The sequence below is a fragment of the Canis lupus genome, chromosome 7, assembly GCF_003254725.2.
Source record: "Canis lupus dingo isolate Sandy chromosome 7, ASM325472v2, whole genome shotgun sequence".
Classification (NCBI taxonomy): Eukaryota; Metazoa; Chordata; class Mammalia; order Carnivora; family Canidae; genus Canis; species Canis lupus.
In genome coordinates, this window is record NC_064249.1 from 69,457,579 (window position 1) to 69,471,251 (window position 13,673).

The 13,673-nt window shown below is 42.1% G+C and overlaps 2 protein-coding genes across 7 annotated transcripts in view; one reads left to right on the forward strand and one right to left on the reverse strand.

Annotated features, from left to right (window-relative positions):
- Positions 1 to 1,763: 1,763 nt before the first annotated feature.
- The window catches only part of MYOM1 (myomesin 1), a 139,266-nt gene continuing 127,356 nt past the window's right edge, over positions 1,764 to 13,673 (reverse strand). For 5 of the 6 annotated variants that reach the window (XM_049111829.1, XM_035718630.2, XM_025429388.3 and 2 more), the window contains 5 exons: positions 11,421 to 11,584; positions 9,151 to 9,187; positions 8,892 to 8,914; positions 6,489 to 6,544; positions 1,764 to 2,592 (listed from right to left, as the gene is read on the reverse strand). In XM_049111829.1, the coding sequence (XP_048967786.1) occupies positions 2,299 to 2,592; positions 6,489 to 6,544; positions 8,892 to 8,914; positions 9,151 to 9,187; positions 11,421 to 11,584 (574 nt within the window). In that variant the 3' untranslated portion in view covers positions 1,764 to 2,298. Of the gene's footprint in view, positions 2,593 to 6,488; positions 6,563 to 8,891; positions 8,915 to 9,150; positions 9,188 to 11,420; positions 11,585 to 13,673 lie in introns of all 6 variants that reach the window. The other variant, XM_049111831.1, reaches the window with a different exon arrangement.
- On the forward strand, positions 3,625 to 4,604 carry LOC112648012 (NADH dehydrogenase [ubiquinone] 1 beta subcomplex subunit 10-like). The gene has a single exon (XM_049111847.1). The coding sequence runs from the start codon at positions 3,725 to 3,727 to the stop codon at positions 3,998 to 4,000; it is 276 nt and encodes a 91-aa protein (XP_048967804.1). The 5' UTR covers positions 3,625 to 3,724; the 3' UTR covers positions 4,001 to 4,604.

Below are 13,673 nucleotides of genomic sequence, written 5' to 3' on the forward strand. Positions count from 1 at the left end.
AAAACAAAACTGAATAGTCTTTTTTGAGCTCTAGTATGATCCTCTGTGTACCAGTAGCCCACATTTAGCAGGTCACAGATTCATGAATTCTCATGAGTTAGAAAGACTTTCAGCATCATTAAATTGATACATCTATACTTTTGTTCTATTTCCCCCTGTAGAAACAGCAGCTTTTTATGTAAGCCATCAAATCATAATGTAGTTGAGTTAGTTTGGTTGTTAGTGCCTGAAATAATTCTTTTTTTTTTTTAGAAAGAGAGAGAGAGAATTTTAAGCAGGCCTCACACCCAGCACAGAGCCTGATATAACCCTGAGATCATGACCTGAACTAAAATCAAGAGTGAGACACTTAACTGACTGAGCCACCCAGGCACTCCTGAAATAATTCTTATAACCATTTTATTGAGGAGTCTCAGCTTATAGAGCTATGAGTATGAAAGATATTTTTTTTCCCTCACTGCCACTTTATTCTATCAAGTCTCTCTGGACTGGATGGCAGGGATATTAGTAATGCACTTTGATTTTATAAGTTTTCATACAATTTCAGAACTTGGGACACAGTGTTTTAAAATTGTGTTTTCATTGGATTCAAAGCCCTTCTCATTTTCTCTCTGGTCTGGGTTCCAGTGGTGTGGAACCGGGGGCTTGGTTAGCAGATTCTGCTCACACACACACCTCCCTTCTTCCCTTCCCCCAACTCTGGTGACTTTGCTGCTGGTTCTTAAGAGGGGTGCTTTTGGGATTCTAAGGGGGGTCTTGGGGGCCTCTCACCTGCACAGCTCCTTGACATGCAGAGCTGCTCCTGCTTTCCTCCTTTACCCTCTCTTTGGCTCCCCTGCTGGTGTCCACCTTCCTTTAGTCCTCTTGTCCAGAGAGCCCCCTTGCTGAAGAAGGAAAAGCTTTAGACTGCTCAAAGTCAGCTGCCTTGGCAGGGTTCCTTTGACCCTTGAGAAGTGCATCAACTTGCCACACTTATTAGTAAGAGAAGAGCGTCTCTCTGCTGCCTGGTGTTCAATGTCATGGCAACAGCAGGGGCCACTTGGCTGCACAAGGGAATCAGCAACAATCAGATGAGAGGCAATTTCTAGTCTTGAACTTTGCAAAGGAGAGGATGTGTAGGTGGATCTCCAAACTTATGAGGGAGTCTGTCGCCCATCCCTGACCTTTGGTAGGAGGATGGAGAGGGGAAACCTCTTTTCATCATAATTTTCCTCCAGTGGTTTGTGAGTGAGTACAAGTGTGAATGTTTCTGTTTGTGTGTGTGGTGCATGTAAGCAATGGTGGTGGTAGCGGTTGTGGGGTAGAGGCTGGGGAAGAACCAAATTTCCTAAAGCAGAATGCTGCCTGTCAGTAAGCCCTGAAAAGAGGGGCAGTCTTCCAAGCAGACAGTTCTCTGAACTCAGAATCAGGGTTCTTTTTTCCTTAGCTGCATGTCCTTTGTCACCAATTCTGGCAGTAGACTCCCACACCATCTTATTATCCCTAATTGACACATTACATGCAATTACTTTGGGTATCTTAACAATGGAATTGACTTGATTGTACAGTAAGCCACCAGATGTACAGTGACAGAGCAATTTCACACCCCTGAACCTCAATTGACCTTGGGTGACTCATCTGATCATGCTATATAAGTACTGCTTTAACCAAAAGGAATTTAAATTAGAAGATGTGCTATAGAGGTGATGGGAAGGATGCAGCAGAGACCACCCAACTGAGCAGCCAAGCAGGAAGAATGAGAAAAACACTGATGGGAAAGAGGAGAGGTGTGAGGACTGTTTATTAATACTGAGGAGGCTCCAAATCACAAGACCGTCAACAGAAGTGCACGTCATTATCATTAACAACACACAAAACATACCAGGTGGCTTAACAATTTGTCCCCATCTTGACAGGATGCTGAAGTGTGATTGCAACCCATGAGAATTTACTGAGAAAAGTCTAGCCGAGTCCAAACGCTGGTTCACAACACATACATCTGCTCTCTGACCATCATTCAATGTCCCTCTGACTTTATTCTGGTCTTCTCCTTAAAACTGTTTCCTAATATTTGTGCTACAAATGGTATTTTCTTAACACGGAATTTGTAGATAAAGAAAAACTATTAAAATGTTGTTAGTTGATGGTTTTTTATATGAATAAAAGATTTTACAATTTTCCCCTGAGCCAGCACAAAAATAGGGAGTAGAAAGCATGAAGACTTCCTTATACATAAGCTCAAACCATTTGCACACAAATAACATAAGGCAGCTCAGCCCAGCTCCCCTTGCCCTTGCACACCCTCTGGGTGGTCTCTGGTCACTTGGACTTCTTGTTGCCTTTCTGGGACTGCTCAGTGGCCTTTCTTGCCTCCTCCTCTGGGATGAACACACTGATAGTGAAGTCGCTGATCTCTGAGCCGTATTTGTTCTTCACAACCAGCCCATATTTGCCAGAGTCGGCCGTGCTCACCCCATTGATGGTGAAGTAGGCAGTCTTGCCAGCCTCGAACTTGACACTGCAGTGGTCATCTGGGACCAAGGGCTTCTCATTCTTCAACCAGGAAACCTCTGGAGTTGGGTCGCCCCAAACGATGCAGGTGAGATTAAGCGCCTGTAAGACACGTTTTATGACAGAGAAGGAAATATATCAGGTACATTGATCCAACTTCAAGAGTCTGGTGGTTTGGCAGGACCTGAAGGAGGATAAATATAACTCCCTCCTGGAATGACGGGTGGAGTTATGTGGTGTCTGCACCTGCATGAATTACTATTTAACTTCAATCCTGAGTAGGTTTCTGTAGGATCTCAGCTTTCTGGCTTTGGGAAGGCTTCTCATCAGAGCCACACAAAGGAGTTTGTTTCCAGTTCCCATCTGCACTCTTGCTTTTGTAAACACATAGATGCCTTTGCTCTTGTGTGGCATTTGGATTCTGTCTCAGTAGAGAAATCTCATTGCCATAATCACCACCTGCTCACTTTGCATTTAGTCTGCCTCACAGAGCCCGGCAGCAGAACCGTAACAGCTGTTTCAGATAATGGGACTAATTTTCAGGTTCCATCTCCCTCGTTTTATTTCCCCCCAAACCCCACCCAGTCTGTTGCAGTTGCTAAGGTGCCCTACCAAAATGTATTCCTATTTCCTGATATTTTATTATATTACCATCAATGCTGAAACCCTCTTATTTTAAAAGATCAATGCTTAGACCTATAATTTTACTTTACCATACTTCTTGGTTGAAAAATTCATGGATAATTGTAGATTCATGAACAGTCATAAAAAACAATAGACAGACTGTGTGCTCTTACCCAGTTTCCCCCCAATAGTAACATTTTACAAAACCATAGTATAATAACACAACCAGTACACTGACAGTGATGCAATCCCCTGTTCCCACTCAAGATTTCCCCAGTCTGGCTTGCACTCATTGGTATTTGTGTGTGTGCGGTTCTATTCAATTCTATCACTGGTCTAGGTACATGTATACACCCCCTCCGCCAAGATGAAGAACATTTATTGCCCTCACAAGGATCTCTCATGTTGCCCTTTGTACCCACGCCCACTCCCACCCCCTACCCCCAACATCCCAACCTCATTTCTAACTTCTGGGAATCACCAATCCATTTTCCATTTCTAAAATTTTGTAATTTCCGGCGGCGGGCGAACTAGGCCGTGGGACCCAGGCGGAGGCTGGGGTCGCGCCTCCGAGAGTGGACTGTCCCCTCCAGGCACCACCGCCGCCGCCATGCCGGACAGCTGGGACAAGGACATGTACCCCGGGTTCCCGCGCCGCACGCCGGCGCCCTCGCCGCAGACCTCGGTGCCCAACCCCATAACCTATTTGACGAAGGCCTTCAACCTCCTCGTGGACCGGCCGGTGACCCTAGTGAGAGAGTTTATAGATCGGCAGCATGCAAAGAACAGGTATTACTACTACCACCGGGAGTTCTGCCATGTGCCAGACATCACGGGGTGCCAGGAAAAGGATGTCTTGTGCATGTTTGAAGCAGAAATGCAATAGAGAAGAGACTATAAAGTGGATCAAGAAATCATCAACATTATCTAGGAGAGGCTGAAGGCCTGTCAGCAGCGGGAAGGTGAGAGCTACAGGCAGAACTGTGCCAAGGAGCTGGAGCAGTTCACCCAGGGGGCCAAGGCCTGCCGGGACCACTATCACGACCTGGGAGCCCATTATTCTGCCAGGAAGTGCCTGGCTAAACAGAAGCAGTGGATGCTGGCAGAGAGAAAAGCTGCTAAAGAGGCCGCCTAAGGCCGCTCCTTGAGCCTCTTTACGAGATTATCATCAAAATAAAGAATAAGAAATCAGTTTCTGGTAACACCTTTAATCTCCAACCTTGACCTACTGATGACCTTACTGGTTTATCTCCCTTTAAATTCAACTACTGAAGAGAAATAAAGGCACTATTAACAAGCAATAAATAAATAAATAAATAAATAAATAAATAAATAAATAAAATTTTGTAATTTCCAAAGCATTATATAAATAGCATCCTATCGATCCTGGAGTCCCGGGATCGAGTCCCGCTTCGGGCTCCCAGCATGGAGTCTGCTTCTCCCTCCTCCTGTGTCTCTGCCTCTCTCTCTCTCTCTCTCTCTCTCTCTCTCTGTCTATCATAAATAAATAAATAAATAAATCTTTAAAAAAAAATAAAAAAAATAGCCCTATGACATGTAACCTTTTGAAGTTGCCTTTTCTATTTGGCATAATACCTTGCAGATTCATCCAAGTTACTTCAGGGAACAATAGTTTGTCCCTCTTTATGGTTCCTGTGTGTGTGTGTGTGTGTGTGTGTGTGTGTGTGTGCACACGCGCGCGCGCCTATAAAGGTCATCTGGGCTGCTTCCAGCATGCAACTATTATGAATAAAGCTGCTGTTGAACGTTTGTATATAGGTTTTTATGTGAACATAAATTTTAATTACTTTATGATAAACGCCCAAGAGTACAACTACTGGGTTATATGGTAAATACATGTTTTCTTTTTTGAGAAATTGCCAAACTGTTTTCCTGAGTGGCTGTATAATCTTGCCTTATATTTCTAGCAGCAACATACAAATGATTCTGTTTCTCCACATCCTTATCAGCATCTGTTGTTGTCACTCTTTTAATTTTAGCAATTCTGATAGATGTTATGATATTTCATTGTGGTTTTAACTTGCATTTCTTCTATGGCCAACAATGTTGAATTTACTTCACGTTTGAGATTCCATTTTTGCATTTTTTTCTTACCATAATCCAGAAATTATAAGGGAATATATAATTTACAATATATAGGGGAAAGGCTATTCTCCTAAATAGCCCTCTAAAAGGTCTTATCACTTATTACCTCTTCTTTAAGAGTATTATTTAAAATTTGGAGATTAGGAAATCTGTTTTCCTTCCATGGTTAAGTAGCATCTCTTACTACATTATTCTACAAATACATTTCAGCAAGAAAAATAATCAAGCCATTGTCATCAAATTTATCCAAGTGAACAAATTTATACCAAGTGCCTCTACATATACCTAAAACTTTTGTTTTTCTTTTTTCTCCATTAAGTGAGGAATATGAAAAATGGAGTCTAGAGACAAAAGCAGTCCTGCCAATGGTTGAACTTAAAGTTAGCTGTGGTCTTATATTCCACCTGTGAAGAAATGTAGCTGGATGAAACCTGCCTCTCACTAAAGCCTTTCCACATGCTTTCTTTTAACCCTAGTCTACCTATCATATGTCTTCACTGGGAAAAGGTTTCGTTTTAAACAAGTACGCCTCTACTATGGCTGGCTTACTGAATTTGTTTTAATGAAACAGAGGGATGAAGAAAGTGAATCCAGGTTAGAAATTATGTTCATTGCTTTTCAGAGAGATTATTGTGGAGCCAAGAAATACAAGTTTAAAGTTAAACGGAAAGAAATCAGAGGTGCCTGGGTGGCTCGGTGGTTGAACATCTGCCTTTGGCTCAGGTGGTGATCCTGGGGTCCTGGGATGGAGTCTCACATTGGGCTCCCTGCTCAGTGGGGAGTCCTTCTGCCTCCTCCCCCTCTGTGCTCTCTCTCTCTCTCAATTTTATTTATAATAAATAAATAAAATCTTGAAAAAAAAAAGAAATCAGTTTTCAACTGAAACAGAGCCTATAGAAATTCATGGAGCAGGATTTTTTCCTTCATAGGGAAAGAGGTCACATCTTTCTTCAACCACATTTGTCATATAGTTGTGATTGAATATGTTTTGCTTCTTATAATATGGAAGGGTATCTCTAGAAAGAGACTAAGTGGTCAACATGTGCCCCCATAGGTGAGCTTGAATCCTGATGCTTAGCCTACAAACACTGAGATGACTGGAAAAAGGATTTTATTTTGAATCTTGTATTTGGCTATTTTGAAGTCAAGCCTAAGCAGCAATGGCTTAAGATGAAGATTGTGGGAGTTCTCTTAGACAGAACAAAGTCTGGGCACCAAAACCCATTGCTGGTGTGGAAGAAGCAGGGACAGGGGTGCTCCATGCTTACCTTGCCTTCCTGGATGGTGACCACATCTGGGAGACCACCCACCACTCGGGCACGATCTGCAAGAATAGGTGTTTCTGGTTAATCACTGAAATGAGGAGTACCAGTAATCACACTCACAAAGAAGCCCCCCAGGGAACAACTTTCCAATTTAGTTTCCTTTTCCTTACAATTATTTTATACCTGTTTTTAATATGCAAAGTTAGAAAAGAATTCAGTAATTTTGGATCCTTCCCCGTACAGATAATTTGTGGGCATGGGTGCCTCTACCTATACCTAAATTATCAGCTTGAGATGGCTTTGTGGTATTAAGACTTGCTCTGTAATTTTCATGGCTATTTTCAGCTGTGGCCCTTCTGTAGCTCAGTGGGGCTTTGTTCAAGGAGGCAGAACAGATCTCTATGGACAGCCTCCAAGTCTGCTTGGCCTCTCTTATAGGCTTCCCTATGATTAAAAAAAAATTTGCATAATTGGAGGCTGTACACCATGATATCTGGAGACTTGTGAAGATGTGGGCTTCCTTTGAGGCCTTTCCTAGAGAGCTTCCCTTTTTTTGTCTCCTGGTAGTTCTTGGCGTATAGGGTTATGGAGGGCTACTATATCTTTGGCCATGAGTACAGAGGCCCCCAGCTGAAGGGATAAGGTATGGGGGGAAGGGTGCTGAAATCCAGAGCTTATCTCTTGCTCCTCTGCCCCCACCAAGCCCCATGCTCTGGAAGTGACTGACTCAGCCCCAGGGAATGACGACTTTCTGTAATCTGCTCAAAGGGACATTTGTCTGACACTGATGCAGTGGCCATCACCCTCTCACCTTTAGGCCTACTTCAATTAATGTGTGACTCTAGATCCCTATTTCTACAACTCCCTTCTCCACTAAGTTAGACTAAAGCTTTGAACAAGCTTGAATCTTGACTGCTTTCTCCTGCTAATTCCATTGTACCTTGCACCATTTGGAAGCTCAATTCATCATCTGGATGTGTGACATCAGGCAAATCACCTCACTGTGTGGACCCCAGACTCCTGATCCCCATGGGGGGAGGGTTGCATTACATCTGTGGACATGAAGTTACCCAGCTCTGCTCCATAGCATCCATGGGATTCCTCTGGGGACCCTGGGAGGAGGGCCCAGGGCTGAAGAGGGGCACTGAATCAGGGAGCCCATTCCACCTTCAATTAAGCTAACATGGCTTTTACCTATTTTATATTTTGGATCTGCTTGAAAGACATTTTTTGAATTAAGCATCTCTTGGCTTACAAAAGGTTAAACACATGGGGCAAAAACAGCACTAAAGTCTCTTCCAAGCTTTAAACTGCTTTGATGCAGACATTTCAGAAACAATTCATGAATTGGAGGGAGGGTCAGGGCTCCTTGTCCACCAGAGTTGGAGAATGGGGAGTGGCCATCACTATGGACACTGGCTTAGCTTGTGCATACAGGAGCGGGAGGGGCACACTTGGTACCAACAAGAAGCGCTCCCCTCTCTTGCTGCGCTCTCCCCACATGCCCTGGTGCTGGCATCTGCCCCATTGGCCAATAGCAGCTGCCTCACAGCTCACAAACCCAGCACAAGAGTGGGGAGAGGCTAAGAGTAGGAAGGAGAGAAGAAAGCAGTGCGAGTCAAAGATGAAAAGTTCCAGGTGACCAGGAGCTACTGAAGGCTGGCAGATGACTTCACCTCTCATTCCCCATCCTGGTTCCCTTCCACTCCAGCTCTGGACTGACGCTATAGTTTTAACCCTCAACAATTCTCCAATTCTGCCTCACAGGCTCAGAGAGAACCTGAATGATTATGATAATTAGTTCATAACTCTCAGAATCTTAAGAGACTGAGTTCTAGAAATCTCCATGTATGAGGCAAACAGTTGACAGAAGTTAGTAGTGTACACATTTCTGGGTACACAGACTTGACAGTTTGGTGTTTGCTCATTCAGACTGTGAAGTATTCAAGAAGGCCTTATTTGGAATCTTTTATCCTACAGGGGCTCTTAGGAAAATGCAGAAGTGTCTGTTGGGCAACTGGTTAGAGTGATTTACCTGATGTCAAGTTTATGATGTTTCTTATTTCTTCTTTAATATATAGATATTCTTTACTGATAGATTGTGCCTGCCCCAAGTGATTAAAAACTTATTGTGTAACTTGTGCCCAGAGATTTCTCAGGACTCCCAGTGGTTGGCTCAAGTGACATTCTTAGAATGTAACCTGAGACCTTTTTTTCACAGACATTCTTACTCCAGAGAGTAAAAGAAAACATATGTAGAACACCTAAGATTCAAAAAAAAAAAAAAAAAGAATGAAAGAAAAGGGGAAAAAAACTTCCACCCCCTGCAGTCACAATAAAAAAAAAATAAATAAAAGTTATGTTTTGAGACTGTTCCAGGAATACATGGGAAGGGGGTTTACTTACTTTTCTCAGCAATGGCAGCTTGTCTGTGGTTGAGAGAAACGAACAAACACGCAAACAAAGAAGAATTTTGTTTTAGTGTGACTTCAAAGTAGTGAACCTTGACTGCATTGCATTGCCTCAGAGATATTGGGCTGCTCAAAAAGCAGTGGGAAGTGCTGTTTTTAGGCATTTGCTAAAATGCAAGACCCTCTCTGTTAGGTGGGGGAGCAGCACACAACGTTCCAGAGAAATCGGTGCACACAAATGGCAAGCGACTTACTTTAATCTCTGGAATTCAGCAAAGGCTTCATCGTATGCTAGAAGAGAGAGAGAGAGAAAAAAAAAAAAGAAGTTAGAATGTTCTCACGCAGAATTGATGACATACAGGAGTGGATTAAAAATTCATAGCCTGAGGTCAGTGTGGTATGGACATAACTAAACTGACTTCGAATAAGACTGCCTGCCCATTTACTCTGCAACCTGACGGATTTAATAAGAGAAGCCAACACTTTCTGGGTAGAAAAGGTGAAGTAGTGGATTTTAGAAGCTCCCAATTCAGTGAGAGACCTTCCTTTCAAACAGAAAGGCAAAGATTAGCTGTGCCAAAAATAAAGTGGTAATAAAAGTGATTGTGTGATAAGCATCCTGAACATCAAAAAGGCTTTTCTCTTATTAAATGATCCCAAACGGCACCACAGCCTCCTAGCTGAACAGTAAATGTCTCCCTGCTGCGAAGTCTGGTCTATCTGTGTTAAAGGGCAAGGAGCTACTACGCTCATAGCCTGTTGCCAGTGTCTGCCTGAAGCAATGTTTATAAGGTGGGCAGAAGCCCAGATAAAAGACAGGGAGACAAGGACAGGAGAGCTACAGAGTTCTAAAATCTTTATTCCTCCCTGAACCTGTAAGAACAAGCCACTTTGAATGCTTCAGGCTAAAAGGCAGCTTTATCTTGAAATCTCTCTTAGCTCCTCTTTAAGCTTCTATGTGGTCTGGGAATCATAATTATTTTATGTCTAGAAAGTATTTACATAACACTAGGCCAATCCCCCTCCTTTTACAGATGGGAAAAATAAGCATAAAAAGTTGGCCTTCAAGTCTCTGGAGGTAGACCAGTCAGGCTTAGCCAGGCTAAGCATTCAATACTCTTCCTTTTGCCCACACTACACTGAGAAGAGTTGGGCACTGCTGACCCAATCTGCTTGGGTGGGCCAGCGAGTCAAAGAAAATTTTTTTTTTAAGGTTTAAATCTATCCACCCTCTTCCTGTTTCTGGTTTTCAGTTGTGTTTCAAAATGTCAGATGGACTGCAGAAGAAATCCCCTGTTAGTGCAGCGTATGACTCAGGCACAGTGGGGCCTGAGGCAGCCACTCCCATCTTTCTAGTCCTCATGAGTGGGAGGCTGGGTTGCCTGGGGTGCGTGGTGGGGGTGGGGTGGGGGTGCGGGTGTGAGGGGAGCTCAGCCCAAAATAGCTCAAGGCAGGACTGCTGAAAGGCTGTGCTCTTAATTGTGAGTCTACTCTCTGAGGATTAAAAACACTAAGAGTTCTGGAATATTCCGATCACATTTTAGTATATGAAGAAGTGGAAGAAAAAGTCAGCCCGTGATATTCTTGAGGAATGTTAGGCAGAAACTGGTCAGGAACAGTGGAAGTAACACCCCGAGGCATAGTCCCAAGGCCTTGAGAGGGAATGATAGAGACAGGAGCTGGAGGCAGGGACCGTGATAAATAAGCTACACATTAAAAGCCTTAGGGCACAACATCCTGATCTTGTAGTTTCCCAGACCTGGGGGCTGACAGAGCAAGAATCACAGTTGTACATGCTCCCTCTCCTCTTCCACCTGTCTTAACTGTTTAACCTGTGGTGGTTGATGGCTGCATATTACCTCTCATCTGTATGTATGTGCGTCTCTCATTACTTCCTGCTCCTCTTCCCTTCTATCTCCAGATGCTCCCATTCTCTCAGCAAATGACCAAGAAATCTGAGGCCACGAGGACCCAATTTTTCCAACTTTCTTCTCTTTTCCTCAATATTGATTTTTGCTTATTGCTATATATTCACCCCCAATCCCCCCACTGACCCTCCACCCCCAGGTTTCTGAAGAAAAAGGATCCCCGCTCCTTTCCAAAGTCAATGCCTTCACCCCTGCCCTCATTCTTCACCCCTGCTCATTCTTCAGAGCACAGATATATCAGTTATTCCCCTTCACTCACATCTTCGATCCTTCCAGCCCAATTGATTTCTTAAGCTCTATTAAATATGCTCAAATTTCAATCACCATAACAGTTCTTTTTCAGTACTTGTTCTTACTCGTGACTAAATCCTGCCCTTCTTTGTGAGCATCTTCAAGTTTATTGTCTCTATACTTTGCCCCAATACTCCAAGACCCACTGAATTCTTGCTTCTACCACCATGCTGAATTTAAACTGCTTTATTAAACTTTCCAATCATCTTCCAATAGTCAGATGTAATGGCCTCTTATCACCCTTCATTCTTTTTTAAAAGCCTCCTCCTCCACAGGAAGTTCTAATCTGTGAAATATTCATTTACCTTGTCCAGAAAGATCCACCATCTTCTGGTGTCCAGTTTTGCCATCAAAGAGTTCCATTATATATTTCCCTTTGTCATTCGGAGTGGGCTCATTGATTTGCAGCCAGATCTGCTCCCCGGTGACCCCACTCTTAACTCTGTCTGTGTACTTAATAGGAGTCCCACTGTTCATAGCAAAGAAAACATTGTTATCATTTGCTTTCATCCAGAGCTGATTTTTACTCTGTCTCTCTTTGAAGGTCTGGCCATAGAGTTTTATAGGGTTTCAAACAACATGTTCAGCTTCAGAAAAAGTATGGGTCCTGAATCACAGAACTTGGATTCCAAGGCCCTGGGTGGGGGTGGGGGGTCGGACAGTCTGTACATTGAACTCTCAACAGCAGTCTGGAGCCTAGCAGATTGTAACACTAATACTTCTCAGTGGTATTAATTATCTTTGTCTTTGCTTAGGTTGATTTGTAGGACTAAGAGAATCTTTAAAGTGAAAAGGCCAAACTACATATTATATTACTGCATACTTTGTGCAGATGGTCTATGGCTATAAATCAGATTTTACAAACTAATTAAAAACAGATTTAAGGAGGTTCATCTGTGGCTGACATCTACTGACATACGTGCTTACAAAGCTATTTAGAGCATATGTAAATATGTACTTGCTAGTAAGGCCAAGAGTAAGTGAAAAGCTGAGTCTCTGCCAAAATGAAAGAGGCACCTTCTCTGTTTCTGGACATGAGTTTCTCCAAAGTCTACAGTAGGTCATGAGCAGACACAGACATTGCATTCTTTACAAGAGAATTAAAGCAACTGGAACCCTTGACTTTGTGATCTGATGGTCTAGAAATGTTAGTTATAAATGAAGTAAGAGAAGGATAGAGGTAGGCCTACTCTCAATGAAGCTAAAAGAAACTTTATGAAGAGTTTGTAAACATGAGGAAAAAAGAGAAACAGTATACAAAACTACTTAAATATAGTAACAATTATGCATAGAGAAAACACTGGAAGTATACACTACGGCTAGGAAAACTATGTATGATATTATAAGATCTTTCTAATATGTAATATGATATTATATTTTCTAAAACAAGCATGTATTACGTTTGCAGTTGTAATAAACTAAATGAACCAAAAACTGAAAAGCAAAAATCTCCACTAAAAAAGAAACATTCAGCATTTTTTTAATATACTACATTCTTTAAAAGATATTCACAAACTGCCCTAAGAGGGGTGCCTGGGTTAAGTGTCTGAGTTCCGCTCCAGTCATGATCCTGGGGTCCTGGGATCAAGCCTTGAGTTGGCTTCCCTACTCAGCTGGGAATCTGCTTCTCTCTCTGCCCCTGCCCCTTCCCCGTGCTCGTGCTCTATCTCTTTCTCAAATTAATAAAATCTTAAAAAAAATAAAATAAAACAAAATAAACTGCCATAACATGTAGGGTAAAGGAACCCATCTGTACCCTCAGACTCCAGTCTGAGCAATATTGTCTTAAAGAGTTAGAAAGATGGACAGTCCTTGGTTTTGTTATAATAAATCTGTTTGACTTCTCTAATCTCTGACTAGCATGCATAATAATACCTACATTTGTAAAGCCCTTCATGGTTTACAAAGTGCCATAAATTTTTATTCTCTCATTGGCTCCATCAGTATTATGAGATAGAACAGGTATTATTGCTCCTATTTCATATGGGAGAAATCTGAGATTTCAGAAAATTAAATGACTTGCCTCAGATTCAAGGGAAGATAGGAACAAAGCCAAGACTAAAATCCATTTCAAGTTTTTTTCCTGTTACGCCACATACTTACGTAAAGACAGTGAAGACAATCAGTCCTTGATTGTTGAATGTCTCATAGGCACACAGGTACACAAAATAGTCATTCAGCTGACTAGACCAAATAGTGTAAGAGGTTTATGTCTTGCTAGTCTAATAGCAGCTTCCTCTTAAAACTGAATGTTCTAATTTTTTTGAACAAGTAATTCTTTTAAAGATGATATAAAACTTTTTGATGATTCAGTTAATTTATCTTCTTTTATTCTTCAGACTGATATATTAGAATGTTCTAGATGTCACAGAGGAATTTCCTAGAATTTGATCTATTTTAACTTATAATTACTTTCCTAACTGTATTCTGAAAGAAATAGAACAAAGGACTGAAACCCTAAGCATTCAAATTGGGATTTCTCTTGTTCTCTCCCTCCTCCCTCTGTTTTGCTTTTTTTTTTTTTTTTAAAGAACTCAGGAAATAAATAAGAATAAAAA